This window comes from Rhinopithecus roxellana, chromosome 20 (assembly GCF_007565055.1).
Source record: "Rhinopithecus roxellana isolate Shanxi Qingling chromosome 20, ASM756505v1, whole genome shotgun sequence".
Taxonomy (NCBI): Eukaryota; Metazoa; Chordata; class Mammalia; order Primates; family Cercopithecidae; genus Rhinopithecus; species Rhinopithecus roxellana.
In genome coordinates, this window is record NC_044568.1 from 46,697,091 (window position 1) to 46,722,893 (window position 25,803).

Genomic DNA, 25,803 nt, shown 5'->3' on the forward strand with positions numbered 1-25,803 from the left:
TCTGTCAGATTCCCTAAGTCATTGCTCTTAAGTTAAAACTTCCACAGATCACTAGGCTATGAATACAATGCAGACAAGTTCTTTGCTAAAGTATAGGAAGGGGGACCTTTGCTTCAGTTCCCTAAAAGTTCCTTATTTCCATCTGAAATCTGGTCAACCTGGATTTCACTGTCCATAATTTTATCAGCATTTTGGTCACAACTATTTAACCGGTGTCTAAGATGTTCCAAACTTTTCTTCATCTTTCTGTCTTCTTCTAAGCCCTCCAAACTCTTCAATTTCTTCCCATGACCAGTTCCAGAGTTACTTCTACATCATCAGGTATCTTTATAGCAATATCCCACTTCTGGTACCAGTTTTCTGTATCAGACTGTTCTTGTGTTGTTGTAAAGGACTACCTGAGACTAGGTAATTTATAAAGAAAAGAAATTTAATTGGCCCAAAGTTCTGCACAGTGTACAGGAAGCATGGTGCTGGCATCTGCTTCTGATGAGGGCCTCAAGAAATTTACAATCATGGTGGAAGATGAAGGAAGAGCAGGCACAACAAAGGGCAAGATCAGGAGCAAGACAGAGAGTGAGAAGGTGCCACTCACTTTCAAACAACCAGGTCTTATGTAAACTCATTTATCACCAAGGGAATGGTGCTAAGCCATTCATGAGGGACCTGTCCCCATGATCCAATCACCTCCCACCAAGCCCCACCTCTGACATTGGGGATTGCATTTCAACATGAGACTTGGAGAGGACAAATATTCAAGCAATATCATGTATCTAGAATAGTCAGATTCATAGAGACAGAAAGTAGAATGGTGTTTATCAGGGCCGAAGGGGAGAGAGGATGAGGGGTGATTGTGTGATGGGGACAGAGTTTTCATTTTGGATGATGAAAAAGTTCTGGAGATGGATGGTGGTGATTGTTGCATAACAATGAGAATGTACTTAATGCCACTGAACCATACACTTAAAAATAGTTAAAATTGGAAATGTTATGTTATATGTATTTTTACCACAAAATTAAAAAAATAAGTAAATAGAGATAAATATATAAATAAACCTAAAGCGATATTTGCCTTTTTATTCTAATTCTTTCATGAGTATACAATAGCATTTTCCAGAAGGTACATGTTGGTACTCACAACAGAGTGAATACAGAAGCAGATGAGAGGATCCAATGTTATTCTCCTAAAACATTAAAGGAAATTGCAGAATAAATAGATGCAATACATAAATAAAATAATGCCACTTTCCTCATTATTTTTTCATTTTGAAAAGTATACTTTATCATTATAAAAAATTATGCATGCTAATATATAATGGGTTTATTACTATTATTTCTGAAAGCATGCGTTTATAAAAATTCTGTTTCAATATCTACTATGGTAGATATTGATAGATATAACTCACATAAATAACTACTCTTTAGGGTTTTCAATACTTTTTAAGACTTTATGGAGGTGCTGAGATAAGAAAGCTTACTAAGCACCAACTTGGCAATCCCAAGACTTGGAATTTATCCTACCTGCTTGTGTACCAGTGCCCCCTAATCAACAGGGCTTCTCTTTCTTCAGGCTGGCAAGCGACCCCCAACCCCAGCCCTGTGGTGGGTGAATGGGAAGGGGAAGGAATTGATATGGAATTTCAGAGAATTGAATGAAATCAGCCAGCAGGCAGCCAACGTCCTCTCGGGAGCCTGTGGCTTGCAGCGTGGGGACCGTGTGGCAGTGGTGCTGCCCCGAGTGCCTGAGTGGTGGCTGGTGATCCTGGGCTGCATTCGAGCAGGTTGGTAACTGACTACCTTGACAGAGAACTGTCTTCCTTGTGAAGAAAACTGATAGCAGAGAAATGCAGCCACCTCTCTCTCCCAAAAGAAGTCCCCTCCTTGGAGCATGCTGTCCTCTCTCATATGAAAAAAGACATCTCCCTTCTTCCACTTATTTAAGCAAACTATGTGCCAAGCACTTATGCAGAGTGAACAACTACAACGACATAATTTACATATTCATGGGACTTACAGACCTTTGGAGAAAGCTCTGGAACTATTAATTGCACATAGAAGTATTTAATCAGAATTATGATAAGTGGCATGAGAATTCTATTAAAATCTATAAAAACAAATTTGGCAGACTGTGACCTGCAGGCCAAATCCTGCCCACAGCTTGTTTTAGTAAATGAAGTTTTATTGTAACACAGCTATGCCCACCTGTTTCCATATTATATGTGGCTGCATTTGCACTATAGTGGCAACTTGAGTAGTTGGAACAAGAGAGTGTCTGATCCATAAAACCTAAAATCTTTACTATTTGGCCCTTTGCAGAAAAAGTTTGCCAATACTGGTCTAAAAGAAGACTTGAATTAACCAATATGAGGAGTAACAAAGTCTCCAGGGAAGTGATATTTGAGCTGAGATCTGCAGGATGAGTAGGATTTTGCCAAGAGATAGAGAGGGTTGTGCCAAGCAAAGGGAACAGCATATGTGAAGATGTAATCATCTGATGATTTCTGCCCAGAAAAAGCCAAACACTGAAAACAGTAGGAGTTGCAGTAGAGAAGAGTTTAATAATTGCATAGACAGCCAAGCTGAAGGATGGAGGATGTTTCTCAAATCCCCCTCCCCAGGAAATCAGAGACCAGAGTTTTTCAAGGATGCTTTGGCATGCAGGGGGCTAGGGAATAGGAAATGCTGATAGGTTTGGCTGGGGATGAAAACATGGGTTCAAGCTGTCTTCTTGTATTGAGTCAACTTCTTAGAGATCACAGAACTGGCTTGAGTTAGTTTCTTGGTATCAGTTACTGGTCTGGGTAGTACAAGCGGGTCCATCAGAATGCAAGGTCTGAAGAACACCTCAAACATCACTCTTAGGTTTTACCATAGTGATGTAATCTATAGGAGAAATTGGGGAGGTTACAAATCTTGTGACCTCTGGCTCCATGACTCCTGAACTATAATTCTAGCCTTGTGACCAATTTGTTATTTTTCCAAAGGCAGTTTCAGTCTCCAAGCATGGAGGTAGTTAGCTTCAGGAAGGAGCTATTATCATTTTTATTTTAAAGTTAAAGCTGGATTCCTCCCATAGTTAGCTTGAACTATGTCCAGGAATGAGCAAAGACAGATAGCTTGTGAGGGTTGGAAACAAGATGAAGTCAGCTATGTCAGATTTCCCTCAGTGTCATAATTTTTGCAAAGGCATTTTCAAAGTCACAGGGGAGGGAAGCTTGAAAATTACAAAAGAATCTAAAAGGATATCTGTGTGCCTAAAGTCCAGGCCATAAAAAGAAAGTACTGGCAATAGAATGAACATGTAAAGGTGGCCAGGGTGCTAAATTGGCAGTGCCTTGTGGGCCATGGTAAGAGTTGTAGACATTTATCCAGTGGTGAATGGGAAATGATTGATGGATTGAGTGACACTCAACCATTGATGCATTGAGTGACATGATCATCCTCTGGATGGTCATACTGGATGTTCAATAGGGAATGGGATGAAGAAGGCAGTAGTGGGATTGGAAATCTCCAATAAGAGGTGAAGGAATGGTGATGGCTTCAATTTGGTCGAGGTAGTAGAGATGGAGATAAGTGGATTTAACAGGCAATTGAGGGGAACTAATAACAGGGTTTTTCAAGGAAGACGCAAGGGAGAGAGAGAGAAGTCACAGACATTTCAGCAAGTGGGTGGATGGTGCTGTTTTTCACTGGAATGAAGAACACAGATATAGAAAGAGATATTGGTGTGTTAGGAAAAGATGACAAGTTCAATTTGGGCATGTTGAGTCCGGGATGTCCATGTGATGCTCCAGAAGTGATGACAAGTTGAATTTAAGGGTCTAAAATCTGAGGTGGAGACAGAAATTTGAGAATCATCAACTTTTACATTAAAAGGATGAGAAGTACAGTGGTATAAAAAAGAACCTCAAGAAACTCCAGCAACCTCCTTCACAAACTGCCTTTTCCACCTCTGTTTGCACACAGCCTAACCCCAACTAAAAATTCCCAACCACCCCATATTCTGAGGACAATGGGCTGAGCATGAGAGTGGGTAAAGAGAAAGACATAAATGCAGCCAGGAATTAGAAACTATCAGAGGCAACCAAACCAATTGCAGGAACTTGGAAGCCCATAGAAAGAGAGAACAAGTCAGAAAGAAAGGTGACATACTGAAATTATAGCCAGACGGAAAGGAGAACCCAGAGGAAAAGTTGTGTCTATTGTTCTGTGTCTGACTCAATATGACCACCGTGGTAGAGAAACATTCGAGGATATTTACAGGTGTGCAGTGAGAATCCCAAAGTGTTGAGAGTGGGAAGAAAGTGAGCTAAGATTAAAAGCTATTTAACAGGAGGAGCATGTGGTTTAAGCTTCATAAAAAATGAAACCTGTGTAGTTTTTCTTTTCTTTCTCTTCTTTCTTTTCTTTCTTCCTTTCTTCCTTTCTTTCTTTTTCTTTCTTTCTTTTCTTTCTTTCTTTTTTTTTTTTTTGATGGAGTCGCCCTCTGTAGTCCAGCCTGGAGTGCAGTGGTGCGATTTTGGCTCACTGCAACCTTTGCCTCCCAGGTTCAAGCAATCCTTCTGCCTCAGCCTCCAGAGTAGCTGTGATTACAGGCGTGTGCCACCAAGCCCAGATAATTTTTGTATTTTTAGTAAAGCTGGGGTTTCGCCACAGTTGACCAGGCTGGTCTTGAACTCTTGACCTCTAATAATTCACCTTCCTTGGCCTCCCAAAGTGCTAGGATTACAGGCATGAGCCACCATGCCTGACCCTAAGTCTAGTTATTCTACAGAAGATTTTAAAAATCAAAGGAGTCTCATTAAGATAGTAACGAAGAACAAGAATTTAGGAAGCTGATAATCATGGGGTATAAAACCTCAGTTATGTGCAAGGAATAAGTCTAATTTTTAAAGATAAATTGTACAGCATGCTAAATATAGCTAATAATTGAGTACTATAAATTTCAGTATCATTAAGAGCAAAAATTTCTAATATTCTCATCACAAAAAAATGTTAAATACTTGAGGTGATGGATATGTTAATTTGCTTAATTTAATCATCTCACATTGTCTTCAAAAATTATAATACTACTTTGTACCCAATACATATATACAACTATACTTTGTGTGTACATGTATATGTAAAACTGCAGGTACTCTCATCTAAGAAAAATGCGTTTAGTGTCCCAGGGTTGAAAGAAATAGCCAGGACCTAGAGCTATTGGTGTTTCAAGACCATGGATAATTCCTAGTGCCTTTCTTCATGATTCTTTAGTTATCATATAAGAGTTTTGAATACAGCAAACTCCTGTAGAAAATTTTTTTTGAGGGGTGAGAATGGGTGAGGAGAATTGTATGTGTCTTAGACTGTCAAAAGTGTGATATTAGCAATTCAATTTCTTTTCTTTGTCTCAGTAGGGCCCTTAAGACTCTGACAATGCAGGGAATCCTAGGTTAAATTCACTCCCTATTCCTTAGTCCTCTTTTTTGTTGACACTCTCCATTGGTCATTACTTCCCCATCCTCTCCTTCCACACTTTCTCCCTGCTTGATGTTTATATCAGGCTTCTCTACGGACAAAGAAAACCATCCTTTCCAATTCTCTAAACTGTTGGCTTCTTTAGGTCTCGTCTTTATGCCTGGAACCATCCAGATGAAATCCACCGACATACTGTATAGGTTGCAGATGTCTAAGGCCAAGGCTATTGTTGCTGGGGATGAAGTCATCCAAGAAGTGGACACAGTGGCATCTAAATGCCCTTCTCTGAGAATTAAGTTACTGGTGTCTGAGAAAAGCTCGGATGGGTGGCTGAACTTCAAGAAACTATTAAAGTGAGTATCTACGTGTCTCAGCCTGGGTTTTAACTAAAACTGGAAACAGAGCCAAGCACTTAGGTGCAGGTGCTTTATTGAGGAGGTGCAGGAAGCAGAGCATGGGACTAGGAATAGTGAAGCTGGGAAGAAATAAAAGCTAATGCAAGGGTTTTTTGTTTTCTTTTTTTTCAAGTCATTGCAAAGACTAAATGGGGCTTGATCTGCCTGGACCTTCTGAGCAGCACATATAATGCCTCCCAGGATTGTCCTCTAAAGGACTGAAAAGCATTGACCCATCAGCATCTGACCCCCACAGGTTGAGGGTTGTCCTGGGGATGTTACGGCCTCCACACGCTGGGCTGCACACTCATGCATGAAGAGTGGCTCAGAGTTCCATGCTATGGTAAAACAGAGAAACTATGGGGCACAAAGTGAATCACTTGTGGTGCACACTGGAAACAACATGGTGTTAACACCAAGTGGGTTGAAACCCACCCAGAACTATTCACTGGAACTATGACTCAAATCAGGGGTGAGGCCAAGGTCATGAGGGAAAACCCAAGAGATGGCTGATACACCGAGTTTCTAGACTCTTCTTCCCACCTTCTGTATCTCTAAGAGAGGTGGATGAAGGACAGAGGTCTCTCCATGTGTCCTTCCAAAAGTTGATAGCATGATTGGCTGGATTAATGATTTTCTCTGTCACATGTCTGAAATCCCTCTATTAGGGGCACATATGATTGGAAACTTGAAGGGATAACTTCAGCTTTTCCTTTCTAATGCCATAGTCTTTAAGGTAGATGTCATAGAAATAAATAACATGATGCCTGTTTTTTTTTTTTTTTTTTTTTTTTTTTTTTTTTTTTTTTTTTTTTAGATGGACTCTCACTCTGTTGCCCAGGCTAGAGTGCAGTAGCATGCTCTCAGCTCACTGCAAGCTACGCCTCCCGGGTTCATGCCATTCTCCTGCCTCAGTCTCCTGAGTAGCTGGGACTACAGGCGCCCACCACCATGCCCGGCTAATTTTTTGTATTTTTAGTACAGATGGGATTTCACCGTGTTAGCCAGGATGATCTCGATCTCCTGACCTTGTGATTCGCCTGTCTCGGCCTCCCGAAGTGCTAGGATTACAGGTGTGAGCCACCATGCCCGGCCAATGCCTGCTTTTAAAGGCTCAAAATCAGGACACTGGAGATGTCCAAGAGATGTGTAGGTGCTTCCAGGGAATAGAAGAGAGTGCCAAGAAAGTACTTGGAAAACTCATAATAATTCCATACCTCCCATCCACTTGGTGTCATGCCAGGGCTCTTCACAACAATTAGATTAGCATTTATTGAGTTCTTGCTAAGAAAGTTGCTCATTTCTTTGGTGGTAGAGTTAACTTTCTCAGTAACTCTATTAGACTTGATCTCACTTTCTGCAGATATAAAGTGAGACACAGGGAAGTTAAATAACTACTTTAGGGTTGCATCGATAACAAAGTGCCAAACTTGAGTGGTTTTCAAACCCAACTCTGATTGACTCAGACTCCCATGATATTAATCACTCATCAGCCTCTCTTCTGAGGTGGTTCGATCAGCTTGCCTTTTTCAGCACAGTGGGTGGTGGGAAAAGATGGGTCACTGTGATATCTGGTGTCCAGGCTAGATGTGAGAAAATGACAATCTCTGTCTCTGTCAGCGAGGCATCCACCACTCATCGATGCGTGGAGACTGGAAGCCATGAACCAGTTGCCATCTACTTCACTAGTGGGACCAGTGGTCTTCCCAAGATGGCAGAACATTCCCACTCAAGCCTGGGCCTCAAGGCCAAGATAGATGCTGGGTAAGCTGAGCTCTTTCTCTCTACAGAGAATTGTATGACGAGGCATGAAGACTTTTCTGAGTTCAAATTCAGTGCTCCTGGGCTGGGCTACCACCTTGTGGTTCTGAGAAAGAAAATTCAGAAGGAAAGCTAAAGAGGACATGGCTTCATATGCTGGGTATCCAGTGATCTCCAATGGGACACATATTTTAGATAACACAGGGTCTCAAAACTTCTTCCAGGTGTTGAGCCATGTGCCTAGCAGGGTGAATAATTAGCAAAAGGCTTACGTGCATTTCCCCAGACTGATCTCTATGTTGTTGTTTGGGGTGCTGGCAATTTGCTTTGATACTGTCCACGTTCCAAGAGGGCAGTTTTTGTCAGTGGCAAATTACTTTGCAAATTCATTGAAGTGGAAGATATAATTGGATAAATTTGCAAACAAAGATCTCAGGATTTCTGGGTCACAGACCTCATAGTTGGGCTTTTTTTTTTCCCACTGCTACATTAATCCCATTTGTGGAATCATGAAACACTGTGCCAAGGTCTTCACACAATGATATCTACAAATCATCAGAATTTTTTTAGTAGATCCCTCCTTCCATGTTAATTTTATTATTAGAATGGGAAAATATAATAATGCAAAAAATGGAAAGTGTAAATGTTCCATCTATGAGACCATAATGACAGCAAATTAAATAAGTTAATAAAAATTATACAATAGAAGAGCTGCAGTAAAACGCAGTTTCTAAAAGTTAGGGGATAAATTACTTAAATGTAACTAAAATATGAAATTCCCCTTCCCCAAAAAAATTTGGTAGTGATCTCATTTTTCACAGATATAAAGTGAGACTTAGAGAAGTCTTATACTATGACCTAATTTCCCTACAGAGCTGAAAGCATTAATCATCTTCAGGAAAGAAGATACACTATGGCAGTTCCCAGTCACAAGGAAGTTGTTCATGTCTAGCCTAAATCATTCTTGCTTTAAGAAAGGTCTAAATCTTTTATTCTTCCATGAAGAGAGAAAACTGACAAGTTTACTTAGTGCAAGACCATCAGCTGTACGGGCAATTTGCAGTACTTGAAGAAAAGAGAAGCAAAGTTCTATTCAGCCAAACTTGAACTTGACAAGGCATCTGTCAGAATATTTGTCATGCAGATGCCTTGTGTTAGTAAAATTTTCCTGGGTGGTTACCACATGCATGCCACAAACTGTACTAAGTTTTGGAGGTAAAATGAGAATGAGACCCAATTATATATTAAGTCATGTCAACTGGGGTCCCACCTTCTGAATATTCATCTCCTGTTGATGCAGGATGTGTGGATAGAACAACTTTTCTTCCCCCTTCCTACTTATACTTAGACATATGCCTATAAACCTGCAGGCAGATACACACACACCTCTGCGCACACACCTCTCTTTCCTCCCCTACACCTTAGTGTCCCACACATCCTAAGGTCAGCATGCACCCACCTATATGTACATGTGTTTTGTCTGTGTTTTCAGTTGGACAGGCCTGCAAGGCTCTGATGTGATGTGGACCATATCAGACACAGGTTGGATACTGAACATTATAACCTCACTTTTGGAAACTTGGGCATTAGGAGCATGCACATTTGTTCATCTCTTGCCAACATTTGACCCACTGATTATTCTAAAGGTAAGAGAGGATCCTGTTTGCACCAGTTATTCAGAGTGAGCCCGAGGTTTGCACACTTCAATTTGTTGTAGTTTGTTTCAACTTATTTAATTTTTGCTAAACCCCTGCCATGTGGTGAACAGTGTTCAGTAAGCAAGATGGAAATGATCGCTGACCTCGTGGAGCTCATGTTCTGGGGAAGGAGAACAGACACATATATAGATGAAAGCAGTATGTTCAGGAGAAAGACATTGTAGGTCATTTGTTCACTCAACAACTGCAATGGGCTCGTCTGCTGGTGTCACCTATCAGATAGATGCTGATGAACCACATGTAAAAGGGAAAGCTGGAGTATTGGAGAGGATGCCATCTCCCTCGTGTGTGTGTGTGTGCGTGTGTGTGTGTGTGCGCGTGCGCGCGCGCGCACATTTCATTTCCTTTTTTATTTGCAGCATAAAATACAAACTGAAGGTAAAGTACATAGAGTGCCACTATCCTAAGTGTACAGTTTGAAAATAATTTACCTATGTTAAGATACTGTCTCAGTCAGCTTGGGCTACTATAATAAAATACCATAGTCTAGGTGGCTTAAATAACAGATATTTACTTATGATAGCTCTGGAGGCTGTAAGTCTGAGATCAGGGTGCCAGCATAATTGGATTCCTGGGGAGGCCCTCTTTCTGGCTTGTTATGGCTGCCTTATTGCTCTCTTCTCACATGGTTGAGAAAGACAGTGCTGGTATCTCTTCCTTTTTAAAAATAAAGACATTCATGCTACCATTGGGGCACCTGTTTCATTACCTTGTATAATTACCCCTAAAAGCCCCGCCTCCAAATACCATCAAGTTGAGAGTTGGAGCTTTAATATCAGACACCCATGTAAACACCACTAGATCAAGACATGAAACATTCCTACCACTGCAGGTGTTCGTACGCCTTCTCTGACAGTGTCTACACCCCATAACTTAATCATTCGTTTGATCTCTATCACCATAGATTAATTTTATCTCTTCTTGCATTTCATGTAAATGGAACCACATTATATATAATCTTTTGCATTTGGCTTCTTTTACTCAAAATATTCTCTGTGAGATTAGTCCACGTATTGCGTGTACCAGATGTTTGTTCTTTAACTGGCTGCGTAGTATTCCATTCTGTGAATCTATCAAAAATTTCTCCCATCCTATTGTTAATGAACATTGGGTTATTTCCAATTTAAGATGATTTTCTAGAAGCAACTCAGAAGAATAAATGGAATTTTTTCCTATAGAACTTGATGGTACAGCCATTAGGTAAGACCCACAAACTGCAGCTATGCATTATCCTGTAGCAACAAAGCAATAAAAATGACCTCACTTTGCTTACAAAGATACACCCTATGTTGGACTCTATGATAGAGGGATTGGGTTATTTCCCTGCCATGCCCCCAGATCTCTGATGGCCCATCCAGACATCTATTTGGCTGCAACAAAGATTCAAGCTAAGGCATAGATGACATCTTCAAAAGTCAAAAAGTCAGGTGTGGTCTGAATTTTCTTAGGAAATTATCTTCAAATGATACTGTCATTCTCTATTTTAAAGAAATTCTTACTCTGTGTCCTTCCCAAAAGGATTTGAACTGGCTCTTATTAAGTTTCATCACCAAAAAAAAAAAAAAAAAGAAAACAGAAGCAAAATTATAAAGTCCATTAGGAAAATGTAAGTTGGAGGTGTAGGGGGGAAAGACTAAGGAAATTAAGGAGAAATAGAGCAAATGAGTATGTAGTTGCAAGTTGAGCTTCTAGTAAGGCAAAGCAATAAGGAATGTGCCATCATTTTCATAGCTTATATCTGTTTACCAAGAGCATCTGAAGGAAATGATTGTATGATATTCACATTTGTCATTTTTTCTAGACATTTTGCTTAAACCATTGCCATGGTTTGAATATTTGTGCCCTTTAAAACTCATGATGAAACTTGTAAACCAAAAATAAAATCCTAAGGTCCCACCACCCCCAACCATCTGCATGACCTTCCTCCTCAGCCAGGGCTCTTTTAAAAATTTAACCTGAGAGACTGTTTCAGGCCATGACAGGAAGTGAGAGTGGGACACGCCTCATTATACCTCTCTGGTATTAACATCAATACAGACTTTAAGTCTGATTAAAAAAAAAAAAAAAAAACCCATTTTACAACCTATTCTCTCTAACGCCTAGTGCCAGTACCTAAAAGCTTCCTCTGCAAATAAGAACTTGGGTCTCCGTAATTTTTATTTTAACCAAGGCATTCCTTTCTATTGATCCCAGGTCTTTAGATAAACTCAACCAATTGTCAATCAGAAAAAATTTAAATCTACCTATAAGCTGGAAGACCCCGCTTCAAGTTGTCCCACCCTTCTGGGCCAAACCAATGTATTTTTTAAATGTGCTTGATTGAAGTCTCATGTCTCCCTAAAATGTATAAAACCAAGGTGCACCCTGACCACCTTGGGCACGTGTTCTCAGGACCTCCTGAGGGCTGTGTCACAGCCATGGTCACTCATGTTTGGCTCAGAATAAATCTCTTCAAATATTTTACAGAGTTTGGCTCCTTTTATCAACAAACTCAATCCCCAGTGGCACAGTATTAAGAGGTAGGGCCTTTAAGAGATGATTGGGTCTCATGAGGGATTAATAGATTAACGGGTTATCATGTTAGTGGGTTAGTTTTGAAGAGTAGGTCTGTTATATAAAAAGCCAGTTTTGCTCTGTCTCATGAGCCCCTTTGCCATGTGATGCCCTGAGTCCCCATCAGCAAGAAGGCTCTCACCAGATGCAGCTTCTTGACCTTGGACTCTCCAGCCCCTAGAATTGCAAGAAATAACTTTCTTTTCTTCATAAATTACTCAGTCTTGGGTACTCAGTTATAGCAACAGAAAACAGACTAAGACAGTACTCTATTACATTCTGCATAAAGAAAAGCATGGGATGGAGATGGTATTATATGACAGGAATACATGCTGCAAATAATGATCCCACTACTTGCTGACTAGGTGACCTTGGAGCAGCTACTTAACCTTGTACATCATGGGTTTCCCCTCTGAATCATGAGGATGATAGTACACACTCTATGAGGTTATTGTGAAAATTAAATGAGATAACACAGGACAAGGCAAGTATTCAGTACTAGGTCTTTTTGTAGCACTCGTTTTGAAATGTCTATAGATATAAATGTCTAACGTCTTTAGCTTTTCAAAGACCTTTTATAGCTAAAATATATCCCAAAAATATTTTTGTGAAAATAAGGGTTGGAAATAAACTATTATAAAGTTGGCTACAGAAGGTTAAGGGACTTAACCAAGACAGCTGCTGTGCTCAGGCAGCTGATCTTCCCTTAGTTGCTAGGGGGTGATATACTCCTAGGGTTGTGTTAATGAGGGCAAGTCTTAAACTGGCAGGAACAAACATCCAGGATTTGACAAAAAGGTTTCAAAATAGTCTTAGACTTTTTCACTACCATAATATGTATTCATTTCCCTGTTATTTGTGTTTTCAGGGTGCATAAGAATTGTGGGGCTCATTTGACCTGAAATAGACATAGTAAACAAGCTAGCATTTTAATCCAGACCTCTACAACTCCATAGCTCACAACTGTAACCACTGTGCATAGCCATAAGTTGGCATCTGACCTGGTGACCAATGTCTCACCTGGTTCTCTTCTTCCAGACGCTCTCCAGCTACCCAATCAAGAACATGATTGGTGCGCCCCTTGTTTACCGGATGTTGCTACAGCAGGATCTTTCCAGGTGATGGGGCTTTGAGGATTGGTAAGAGAGTCTGGCCCCATCCCCCTGACTCCCTCACATACATGCATGCCTATCTATCTGAATCTCTTGCACACAGATAACCCCATGAAGCCATTTGCATCATCAAAGCACCCAGAAACCAGGTCTAGGCCTGGGTGGACTTTGGTTCCAGGGAGGCTGAGGGGAAACTGTTATTTCTCTTCTTCAGTTACAAGTTCCCCCATCTACAGAACTGCCTCACTGGAGGGGAGTCCCTTCTTCCAGAAACTCTGGAGAACTGGAGGGCCCAGACTGGACTGGACATCAGAGAATTCTATGGCCAGACAGAAACGGTATCTGCTCCCAGGGGAACCATGGGCTGGATGCACTTTTTGGGCTTCAAAAGTCTCTTTGAGACTGAAAAATGTTAGCCACCATTTATCATTCATTTATTTGAGAAATATTTATTGAGCCTCCATGAAGGGACAGGTACTGGGGATTGAAAATTCAGCACAGAACAAAACAGGCAAAGCTCCTGTTTTCTGAGAGATTACATTCCAGTGAGATTTGGGGAGAGAGACAATAAAGTAAGAACTATCTAGCACGGCAGGTGGTGAGAAATGCGATGGAAAAAGTAAAGTAGATGAGATGGGGTGAGAAGTTGGTAAATCAGATATGGTAGTCAGAAAGGTCCTCTGTGATAGGGAAACATTTTAGCAGAGACCAGAGTTTATCAAACATGTCAAGCACTGTACAAAGCTGCTTAGACTGAAGTGAGGAATGGGAAGAAGAACCCACCATGGCTTCACTGTACTTCCTGAGATATCTTCTTGGAACTCTTGAGGTCTCATGTGCACAATATAAATTTATGCTACTCTATACTGTTTTACTTATCCAAACTACATGGGGACTACTTTCCCTCAACTCTTTCTCTCCTTTTTCCAGTGCCTCTTACTTGTAACTCTCAGCACTTCTTGCCTTTTCCTCTCCGCTCTCTTACCCTGCATCCTTCTTTGGCTAATGAGTACCGTTGGAAGAACTTCTACAGAGGGTTGATGGCAGCTCTGTGGTATGAAAGAGCCAGGAAGAGTTCTGCAAATATGAATAAGGACAATGGAGTTGTGGCAAGCATACCCTGGCAGGGGCCTCCAACCATTCAGAGGAGGACATGTTTAGGATATGCTTACAAGGACACTCTGACTCCCATGATCTTAATCACTCAGCAGCCTCTCTTCTGAGGTGGGTTGATCAACTTGCCCTTTTCAGCACAGTGGGTGGTGGGAAAAGATGGATCACTGTGATATCTGGCGTCCAGGCTACATCTGAGAAAATGACAATCTGTGTCTCTGTCAGTGAGGCATCCACCACTCATCTCTTATTCTGTTGGGAACGTTCATTTCAGGGTTCAAGCAGAACTGGTGCTGTCGTGGGAGATAATTTTAAAAGTATATTCTACTGCTTGAGGAAATGGATACCTCATTCTTCATGATGTGATTATTTTAAATTGCATGCCTGTATCAAAGCATTTCATATATCCCATAAATACATACACCTATATACCCATGAAAATTCAAAATAAAAACAAAAGTCAGTATATTTCAGGCCTTATAAATTGCATATTGGTGATTCCATATAGTTTGAAAGGACTTTGAGTATCCATAGTGTCATATAAAAATGTGGCTCCCCCTAAAAGAGATTATAATGTGACTGTTAGGTCCTCTTCCTGGGGAGTGGTAGTTGGACTTCTTACTGAACAAACAATTTGGCAAAGCCCCTAGGATTGTGGTTCCAGTAATGGGGAGACAGCCAGGGAATGAGGAGCGGGACGAGCCCCCAAGTGTAGGCCAAGTTCAGGACCTGCTCTACAGAAACTTTTTCTTTTTGTATGACCTTGTACCTCCTCCCGAGGTTTGCTGATCTGTCTGCTTCTTTCCACAGGGATTAACTTGCATAGTTTCCAAGACAATGAAAATCAAACCAGGATACATGGGAATAGCTGCCCGCCATTATGATGTACAGGTTTGCTCGGGACACTAAGGAGGGAGGAAGTTAGGGGAAACACTGATTTTCAGTAATTTATGTATTCCATTGTTTACTGAGTCAAAATAATAGAAAGTACTGATATTAAGATAATATAAGGAAAAAGGGAGGGAGGGAGGGAGGTTAGGGGGAAGGAGAGAGTGAGGGAAGGAAGGAGGAAAAGGGGAAATGATTTATATTGTTACCATCCAGAAGGACCCACTTTGAATATCTAGCAAATTAGCTAGACAGTACGCAAGTATATATGCTTTCAAAACAAAACTAGGGGTGAATCTTGACATAACATTTTGTAACTTGCTTTTATCATTTAACAATTTAGGTAATGATCTTTTCAGTTCAATTAATGCCAACCTGCAGCATGATTTTTAGTGATGATATAGTAGTAAATAGTGGGTATCCACCGCTGTTTATGCCTTTTATTGGATCAAGGGATGATGTCCCAGTTTTCACTAGTAAAAATACACTACAATGAATGTGTTGTAGCTAAAGTTTTATTGTTTTTTGAGAATTAGAATTTGTGTTTGTGTATCTGTGTTATGTGTATAGTTTTGTATATCTAAAGTGTAACTTAGACTCTATTCAGTGTCATATCCAGTTACTTGCCATGATATTCACTATAACCATTTGCTAAGCCCCTTTCTTAGTATCTTAATTCATTCCTATAAAAATCCTGTGCAATAAGCTGTCAGTATCCATTTTATGGGTGAAAGCACTGAAGCACAGAGTTTAAGTAGTTCAAAGTCAGCTAGTAAGGTAGCAGAGTAAATGTGAGTTTTGATCTGCCTGATTTCTAAGTCCACAGGTGAGGTAGGTCTCAAAGATAAGGGGAGGCTATTATTTTATCTGAGCTCCTAAAGCCAAAAGCATCTCCCCAGGCTCATCTGGGCCAGTCTCAATAAAAGGATTCACCTAAACTATTCCAGGTAGATGGATCAGAGATCTGAGTTTAAGACTCTTGGGTTCCCTTGGTTTCTGGTTGTTGTTTTCAGTCTCCACTAGAGCAAGAGGGTCTTTCATTTGACCAACTCAGTAATCTCATGCTGCCATTGAAGCCATCTCCTGCTCTGTGCATCATTCTTCCAACCTGCTTCTTTCTCCAGGTCATAGATGATAAGGGCAACGTCCTGCCCCCTGGCACAGAAGGAGACATTGGCGTCAGGGTCAAACCCATCAAGCCTATAGGCATCTTCTCTGGCTATGTGGTGAGAAACTGTGCTCCTCCTCCTCTGTTCCTCAATGAGGGTGGGGAGCACTAAATGGGGTGAGGGAAGCCAAATGTTCTGAAACTTCCAAGAGGCATTAGATGTGAAGACAAAGAGTGTCCAGTTTTCAAGAATGTATGCTTTGCTAGTGGAAGAAAAGACTGTCTATTCAGCCTTGCCTTCCTCAGCCTATCACTGTGACCTCATTGGAAGACTTATTTTTCTTCAATTAGCCCTCAGACTTCTCAAGAACTCTCTGTTTCATGCCCAAAATATTATTGACCCTGAACTATACACAGCACCATTCCCCCAAGGGCCTTGCCCCCTCCTATAGGTATCATCCCCATGCTCTATGCCATTGATCTTCTTTAGAGCCTGCCAGGCACTTTACATTGAGACTTTGCCATCCAGCTGGAAGAATCCCTATCTTCAGATCTTGGGAAGGTAAAGACAGATAATCCCTGAATCTGGCCACCTCACTTGACAGGTGAGGATGTTGGAGCCAGAGATTACAAGACTTGCTGAAGCTCACAACCATTAGAAACTGGACAGAGAAGATCCCAAGGGCATGCCTTCTGATCCCTGAGATAATTCATTAATAAAATAAATAAATAATAAATCAAATAATAGTAGTTTCCACCACTTATTGAATGCATACCATGAGGCAAGCATTGTCCTATAAACACATTTAATCTGTAAACTTTAAACTCATTTAAACTTTAAACTCGTTTAATCCTCCCAGCCACCCTATAAAGTTTTTGGACTCAGTTTGCTCTAGTTCAAAACCCTGCTCTACTATGTACTGAGTGATCTTAGGCAAGTTACTTATCTGTCATGTCTCAGTTTCCTCATCTGTAAGTTTTGTGTTGTGAGTGTGTTCAACAAAATAATTGTTGTAGATGCGAATGGTTATTCCTATTTTACAGATGAGGAAAACTGAGCCTCAGAGATCAGGGCAGAGCTACACTGTTCCCTTCTCCAAGCATTTCCTGTGTGCAGTCCCACTCTATTCTCAAATGCCAGTGAGGTACTAAGTCATGGGCTTCTCCCCATTTGACAGAAAAGGAAACAGACACAGAGGCTCCGTGATGGCCATGAGAAAGTCAAGCCTGTGGCCAGTGGCTTCTGGTCTCAATTCTACCTTCTGTGATGGCTGTTTAGCTTCAGACAGCCTCTTGGTGTCTCTGATCATTAGCATCCCTCTATTCCCAATGACGGAGTGAGGCTAAGAATTCTTTATGCCACCATATCATCCAGTAACTGAATCTCCAGTCTGGAGCCCATGCCCCCATACCAGAGTCATATAGGAAGATGCCCTGACAAGGGAAAAAACTCAAGCCTTTTCGTTACTCATAAGCAAGTGCCTCAGCTTAATAGAGGGATCCAGTCATTGTAGAAACATGCACATTAGCCAGGGTCCCAGGGGGCTTCCTGGCTAATGTCCCTAGAACTTTTAAATTTAACACAGAAGCCAAGAAAAGTACCTAATCAAAATGATAGCTTTGAGTGGTGCCATGGAGTGAGCAGAGATTAGGATATCTATGAAAGGGGAGATAGAAACAATTGGGGAAAATGCCCTAAGCCTGGATGAACGAATACATCAATAATATCCATCAGACTGGACCTAGAGGAGTAGCTGAGAGACCCTGAGTGGAATAACTTCAATAAATGGGAAAGATCCAGTTCTATCTGCAGTCTAGGGTTGGCTGGTTCAGGGCATGTCTGCCATGGTCAAGTTATACACTGCACACCTGCAGTTTTAATAAGACTTATGACATCCGTTCATGGCAGCCCCAGGGTAGGAGATTTAGGCTTTGCAGGCACAATCACTCTGTCTTTCTGTGGTCACCAGGACAATCCCGAGAAGACAGCAGCCAACATTCGAGGGGACTTTTGGCTCCTTGGAGACCGGGGAATCAAAGATGAAGATGGGTATTTCCAGTTTATGGGACGGGCAGATGATATTATTAACTCCAGCGGGTGAGCTTGGTTTCTGGATTGGGAGGGGAAATTTGGGTCTTTACTCTGGCTGGTTCCAGACTTCTGGGATGGCCTAGAGGTTGGGTGTCCAGTCTTCTCTGAAGGACAGGTTCTTCTGCAGGTACCGGATTGGACCCTCAGAGGTAGAGAACGCGCTGATGGAGCACCCTGCTGTGGTTGAGACGGCTGTGATCAGCAGCCCAGACCCCGTCCGAGGAGAGGTGATGGGGAAGCAGCAGTCTGGGGGTGAACAGATAGCAACACAAGGGCAGTGTAGTATGATGGTTTAAGAACAGAGACTGTGGGGCTAAACACTCTGAGACCCAATCTTGGCCCTGCCGCTTACAAGCTATATGACCTTGGGCAAGCTACTTGGCCTCTCTGTTTCTCAGTTTCCCCATTCGTAAGATGAGGGATTGTTATGAGGGTTAAATGTGCTAATATTTGTAAAGTATGGTGATTTCTCAAAAAACTAAACAGAACTACCATATCATCCAGCAATCCCACTACTGAGTGTTTATCCAAAGGAAAAGAAATCAGCATATCAAAAAGATGTCTACACTCTCATGTTAATTGCAGTACTATTCACAATAACAAAGATATGGGATAAATCTAAGTATCTAATGAATGAATGGATAAATAATATGTGGTATATATACACGATGGAATGCTGTTTGGCGTTAAAAAAGGATGAAGTCATGTCATCTGTAGCAACATGGAGAGAACTGGAGGTCATTATGTTAAGTGAAGTAAGCCAGGCACAGAAAGATAAATATCACGTTTGCACTCATAAGTGAGAGCTAAAATAGTTGATCTCATGGAGATAAAGAGTAGAGTGACAGATACCAGAGGCTGAGAAGGGTGTGTGGGTGGCGAAGCAGGGGATGAAGAGAGGTGGGTGAATGGTATAAACATACAGTTAGATGGAAGCAATAAGTTCAAATGTTCAGTAGTAGAGTAGGGTGACTATAGTTAACAACCGTGTACTGTATATTTCAAAATAGCTAGAAGAGAGGACTTAAAATGTTCTCAACACACACAAATTATAAATACTCAAGGTGATGGACACCCTAAGTATCCTAATTTGATAATTACAATATTTGCATGTAACAAAATATCACTTGTACCCAATACATATGTACAAATATTATGAATCGATAAAAATTTTTAGAAAGTAAAGTGCTTGGTTGGGAGGCCGAGGCGGATGGATCATGAGGTCAAAAGTCCAAGACCAGCCTGGTCAAGATGGTGAAATCCTGTCTCTACTAAAAATACAAAAATTAGCCTGGCACGGTGGCAGGCACCTGTAAACCCAGCTACTCAGGAGGCTGAGGCAGGAGAATAGCATGAACCCGGGAGGCGGAGCTTGCAGTGAGCTCAGATCGCGCCATTGCACTCCAGCCTGGGCGACAGAGTGAGACGCTGTCTCAAAAAAAAAAAAAAAAAAAAAAAAAAAAAAAAACTGAAGTGCTTGGAACAAGGCCTAGCACATAGTAAGTACTATGTAATGTCTATTTTGATGAGACTGGAAGAATTCTATCCTGCTGTTTTGTGTTTGAATCAGACTCTGATTCCTAACCAGAAGAACAGAGGAGGGATTTGAGCCAAAAGATAGAGCCCCTGTGCCACAGGGTTCGCAGTGAAAATAAAGGGAAAAAGAAAGACCCCTATAAAGTCAGGGTTATAGAAATAGGCTCAGATGGGGTCTAGTGGACTTTGATGTGTGTGTAGGAAAATATTAAGGTGGGATGTGTGGATCAATGTCCTAGTACATTCCCACAGGGTATAAGCCTGGCACTATCATACCTCCGGTAGGTACAGAACACATCGCACAGAAAATTATGGGAACCACTGAGCAGTGAGGCCAAAGGGGGATCCTCTGCTGAGAAAACCCTGTGTGTCCAGCTCTGAGCCAGCCCTGCTGTACATGATTTCATTTTATTTACCATAAGTTAAATACGGCAGTTTTATCCCCATTTTATAGGTGGGAACACTGAAGTTTGGAGAAGTTAACACATTGTTTAGGGTTATGGTTTTCAGTCTATTTTTCTCTTTTCTCCCCCTGTATCTTCTTTCTCCTCATCTGTCTCTATTGTCCTTGGAGTGTGAGGCGAGCCTGGTCTCAATCTATTGTCCACCTGCTCCTCCAATAAACAACTTCAGAGACAGCTGGAACCTCATTCTTGTCCCCAGTTTCTCCCTTTCCCTTGACCTGGATCACTGGGGATGCAAATGAGGAGATACAAGGGTGATGGAAGTCTTAATGCCAATTTCACATTATTCCAGGAGATGACTACACACTCTAATCCCTTCTCTCTTGGCTTTCATCTTTTTTGCAGGTGGTGAAAGCACTTGTGGTCCTGGCCTCACAGTTCCTGTCCCATGACCCAGAACAGCTCACCAAGGAGCTGCAGCAGCATGTGAAGTCAGTGACAGCCCCGTACAAGTACCCAAGAAAGGTAAGGCCTTTGAGATCCCAAGTCACTCAAACTTGAGAAATAGATTGTTTTCCTGTTATATTTACCTTCTTCAGGAGGAGGATAGCCCTCTAATTTTAAAAAGTCTTCCTGGGCCAGGTGCGGTGGCTCACGCCTGTAATCCCAGCACTTGGGGAGGCTGAGGCAGGTGGATCACTTGAGGTCAGTAGTTCAAGACCAGCCTGGCCAACATGGTGAAACCCCGTCTCTACTCAAAATACAAAAATTAGCCAGGAGTAGTAGCATGCGCCTATAATCCCAGCTACTCAGGAGGCTGAGGCACGAGAATCGCTTGAATCTGGGAGGTGGAGGTTACAGTGAGCCAAGATTGTGCCATTGCACTCTAGCCTGGGTGACAGAGTGAGACTCTGTCTCAAAAAAAAAAAAAAAAAAAAAAAAAAAAAAAAAAAAAAAAAAAAAAAAAAAACATGTCTTTCTGACTATGATCAAGAAAGCCCAGGAAGACAATCTAGCAACTATCTTGATGCCTGAAAAATGACCTCAGCTTTTGACTCACTCTGAATTAAAAGCCAAATGCTGTCAAGGGAATAAGTTCTAGCCAGCATCTTACCTGTATTCCCATTCTCTGCACTGGGTTCTTGCTATAGTATTCAGGGTTGTGCAATGCTCAGTTGCAAGTGACAGAAATCTAGCTTGAGATTTATTGCTCATGCAATTGAAAAGTCCAGGGGTGGGGAAAGTTTTCATTATGGCTGGTCTCAGGCATTCCTAGGATGTGGTCAGGTGTATCTCTTTCACCCTTTGACTCTCCTTCCTTTGTAATGGCTTGATTTCTTGGAATACTTTTTCTTTGTGGCCCCATCAGCTCCAAACATATATTCTCAGCAGCTTAGAAAACTCCAGTAGAAAATGAGCATATTTTTCTCTAAAGGCCTCAACAAAAGTCTCTGGGTTGACTCTCACTGGACCAACTGGGCCATGTGCCCATTATTAAATGAATCCCTGTAGCCAGGCCAATGCCACACTGATAGCCAGTTCCATGTCATCCTCAGAGAAAATGCAGGGGGATGGGGGAGAGAGAGCTGCCCTACTCCATGACATGGACTGAGACGGAGGGGAGACTCCCCATAGGAAAATGGAAGTGTTCTTATGAGAAAAGACAAAAGCATAGTTTTCAGCTTCTTTCATTCTGGGACAGAGAACTGAGGCATGGAGCTTGACATGGCAGGAAAACCCAGTTATTGGATTTGGGTCCCAGATAGGAGCTTGTCCCAGAGAAAGAAAGAAAATTGAGTCTAGGGTAGAAGATGAGAGCAACATGCTGAGCTTAGAGTTCCTTAGATTCTTTTGTAGCCCAGATGCCACCTGCCTTTCCTCAGCACAGACTAATTGTCATAGGTCTTCTGAGAAGCAGGCACTGGGGAAAGAGGTTAACATGCAAGAGGCTTATTAGGGAGTGTTTTGGAATCAACCCCTGGGGGAAGGGAAAGAAAGGGAAAGAAAGGAGCAGGATTGAGCAGAGGGTGAAGTTGCACTGTGACTTAGTCTCAATGGGAACCCCAGCCAATCCCATGGGAGTTCTGAAGCTAGCATAACCTTTCAGTGTTGTCCTAAGGCAAGGTGAGGAAGGGAAGGGGGTCTTTACAGTCACAGGTGGATCAAGTATGGATGTAGGCTGCCCTGGGAAGGAGTGTGACCTTGGACAAGACAGCTGTCTTTGGCTGAGGCAATTCCCACAGGGGTCTGGCAGTGGGGTGGGAGTTCTTTGTCCCTGGAGGGGGATCTCAGCTGCATATCAGAGTCCACTAGGTGAACTTGCAGCCTCTGAGAGTGAGGCAACACAGCACAGTCTCAGGAATCAGACTGTTGGGTTCAACATTCACCTCCACCACTTACTCAATAACCTCTGTGTTCCTCAGTTTCCTTATTTGCAAAATGAAAATTATGCTGTTACCCCTTCACAGGTTGTTAAGGATGAGTTCATTTAAGAAGGCATCACTTAGAAGAGTGACTAGCACATAATAAGCATTTCATAAGTATTTACAAAGGAGGTTAGAAATCCAGGCACACCAAAATTATTATGAACGTTTAAGTATAACTGAATATTGTAGAAGGCTGAGTCAAGGAGTCCTATCACACAGTGTGCAGTGTCTTACTCAAATATCTCACTAGATGTGTCTCTTTCCACAAGTATCTCCTCTAGAATTCTCAAGGCAACAGGTTATTTCCACCTTCCCCCTCCTTCCACCAACTACATCCAGTCCCTTCTGCTTCTCTCTTCATGACAAGCAGAGTAGCTTCCTTCTTAGCATTAAATCCAGATACCTCCTGTGGCCTTCATCCACTCTCTATCTACCCTTCGGGGCACAAATAGTAAATATTTTAGGCTATATGTTCTTTGTGGCTACTACTCAACTTTGCCCATGCAGTGCTAAAGGTTGACAGTTTCTAAATGAATGGGCATGACTGTTTCAATTAAACTTTATTGATAAAAACAGGACATGGGCTGTATTTTGCCTGCAGGTCATAGTTTGCTGACCTCTGCTCCATTTCATTGTGGTTTGAACAAACCCTTCTCAACAAAGTCAGTCTTGACTTATAGAAGAATTCTTATACCAGCCACTAAGAAGATACTTTTTCCATCTCAGTATCCCTATTATTAAATTAAAGTTAAAAAAGGTTAATTTTTATTAAATTCAAAACCATGTGATGCTTAAACCAATGTCAAGGCAATTGAGCCACATCATTGGAAGCCTCAATGAGGCGTCTTCATCGTCCATGTCTTCGGATTTGGGAATATTAGAGATAGAGGATCCTCAACTTCAAACATTCCTTTTAACAAGAGCAAATAGTGAAATTGGAGAGATTTTATAGTTTTGCTTAGGGTGCATCAATAGGAAATGTTTGATATGGAATTCAAAATGAGGTATCCTAATTCTTAGATATCTAAAGACCTCAGATTAATCCAGATTAATAACAATGGCTAATATTTTTCAGTGCTGACTCCATGCCAGTAACTTAGCCTGCATAATTTCCTTTTGTCCACACAATCACCCAATGAAGTTGCTATTATCCTCCAGCTTACTCAGTGGGGAAACTGAGTCTTAGCAAAGCCAAGGACCTAGTTAAAGCCAGATGATTGGTAGAGGAGGAGCTGGGGTCCAGAGAGACTGATGTCAAGGCTCAACTGGCTGACTGCTGTGCCATGTTGTGTGTTATGCTGCTCCTCCTCTGTCTGAAAATATGTCAAAGACCTTTATACCCAATTCTAGCCAACCTCTTCTTGTCCTCATCCCAGAGCACTTTCTGAAGCTTCTTATTGCACAGAGAGGCTGCCCTGAAGTGGCTCCAGCCTGAAGGACTTCCCCTCACTCTACGGCAGTTCTGAAAAAGGCAACCCACTGTGGTCACAGACCACCCACCCTGGACCGATTTTTTTTTCAACAGATAGAGTTTGTCTTGAACCTGCCCAAGACTTCCACAGGGAAAATTCAACGAACCAAGCTTCGAGACAAGGAGTGGAAGATGTCTGGGAAAGCCCGTGCGCAGTGATACGTGTAGGAGCCATTCATTTGGATTCCCCTCTTCTTTCTCTTTCTTTTCCCTTTGGACCCTTGGCCTTACTGTGATGATATGATATTCTTTATGAAAGAACATGAATGTAATTTTTGTCTTGCCTTGGTTATTAGCACAAAACATTACCATGTTAGATGTTGAAAGAAGAAAGGGAAGGAATGAGAGAGAGTGAAAAGGAGAGAGTAACAGAAATAAAGGAAAGAAAAGTAAGTCAGGGAAATATTAAAGCTGCCAGGGAAAGCAACTGAAAAAGAAATAAAGTAGGGAGGAAAGGAGAGAGGAAGCAAGGGAAGGAGGAAGAAAGGAAAGAGAAGATGGAAGGGGGAGAAAAGATAGAAGAAAAATAATTGGAGGGAGAATCAGAAAAATAAAGAGAAGAAAGAAAAGAAATAGAGAGAAAAAAAAGAAAGAAAAAGAACATAAGAAAGAGAGGGAGAAAGAGGGAGAAAGGAAGAGAAAAAAATTAAAAATAAAAATAGTAAAAAAAACTGATAAAGAAAAGTAATGGAAGACAGGAAGAATGGAAGAGAGGGAAGAAAAGAGGAAATCTTATAAATACTCCCACAGATAGACAAAGTCAAGCATAAAACTGGAGCTTGAGAAGGAAATGAAAGGCCGTGGCACCTTCTTTTACCCTAGGAGAAGACCTCCATACAGGAAGACTTGTGTGTGGGGTTGGGACATTAGAATCATCCCCAAGTCACCCCAAACCTTGCAACTGTCAGGGTCAGAGGGGAACCACCATTTATTAAGCATTTGATATGTGCCAGGCACCGACCCAGATGCATGATAAATACCACGTTGTTTCGCCTCTGTATGGCATCTACAGACCTCAGATCATAGATGTGAGAACAACGTAAGCACTGCCAAAGTTATCAGCTACCCATACCTTGTTTTTGGTGTTATCTACTCTTCCTAGACTCAAATATTAAAATAATTTTAAAACCAAGATCCTGACAGTAGTCTTTGGGAAAAACAAAGAAAGGCAGGGATGAGGTACGTGTATGCTTCCAACAGTTTGTGAGTTGGGGAATCCATGGAGAGAGACTGGAGCAGTGGTTTTATTGAAGGAACAACAAGCACCTCAATTCCTGGGGCTTCTGGGACACCAGATCTATGGTCCAGGAGATTGAGAGAGGTGAGTACCTACAACTCAGAGATGGAGGATGAATGCTCCTAGCAAGTTCAAGTAAGTAGGAGAAGAAAGCAAAGGTTATCTGAGAGCCCGTGACTCTTCTTTTTTTTTTTTTTTTTTTTTTTTCAGACGGAGTTTTGCTCTGTCGCCCGGGCTGGAGTGCAGTGGCCGGATCTCAGCTCACTGCAAGCTCTGCCTCCCGGGTTTATGCCATTCTCCTGCCTCAGCCTCCCGAGTAGCTGGGACTACAGGCACCCGCCACCTCGCCCGGCTAGTTTTTTGTATTTTTTAGTAGAGACGGGGTTTCACCATGTTAGCCAGGATGGTCTTGATCTCCTGACCTCGTGATCCGCTCGTCTCGGCCTCCCAAAGTGCTGGGATTACAGGCTTGAGCCACCGCGCCCGGCCAGAGCCCGTGACTCTTCTTAAGAAGACTTGGTAATAATAA

At 41.8% G+C, this 25,803-nt stretch overlaps 1 protein-coding gene across 1 annotated transcript in view; it reads left to right on the forward strand.

The window, feature by feature from the left end:
* Nucleotides 1-25,169, forward strand: part of ACSM2B (acyl-CoA synthetase medium chain family member 2B) — a 36,789-nt gene extending 11,620 nt beyond the window's left edge. The window contains exons 3-14 of the mRNA XM_010388563.2: nucleotides 1,571-1,781; nucleotides 5,606-5,813; nucleotides 7,476-7,619; nucleotides 9,109-9,262; nucleotides 12,926-13,005; nucleotides 13,214-13,337; nucleotides 14,923-15,003; nucleotides 16,125-16,226; nucleotides 18,079-18,206; nucleotides 18,328-18,427; nucleotides 20,546-20,665; nucleotides 24,092-25,169. Of these exons, the coding sequence (XP_010386865.2) occupies nucleotides 1,571-1,781; nucleotides 5,606-5,813; nucleotides 7,476-7,619; nucleotides 9,109-9,262; nucleotides 12,926-13,005; nucleotides 13,214-13,337; nucleotides 14,923-15,003; nucleotides 16,125-16,226; nucleotides 18,079-18,206; nucleotides 18,328-18,427; nucleotides 20,546-20,665; nucleotides 24,092-24,196 (1,557 nt within the window). The 3' untranslated portion in view covers nucleotides 24,197-25,169. The remainder of the gene's footprint in view (nucleotides 1-1,570; nucleotides 1,782-5,605; nucleotides 5,814-7,475; nucleotides 7,620-9,108; nucleotides 9,263-12,925; nucleotides 13,006-13,213; nucleotides 13,338-14,922; nucleotides 15,004-16,124; nucleotides 16,227-18,078; nucleotides 18,207-18,327; nucleotides 18,428-20,545; nucleotides 20,666-24,091) is intronic.
* The last annotated feature ends 634 nt before the right edge of the window (nucleotides 25,170-25,803 follow it).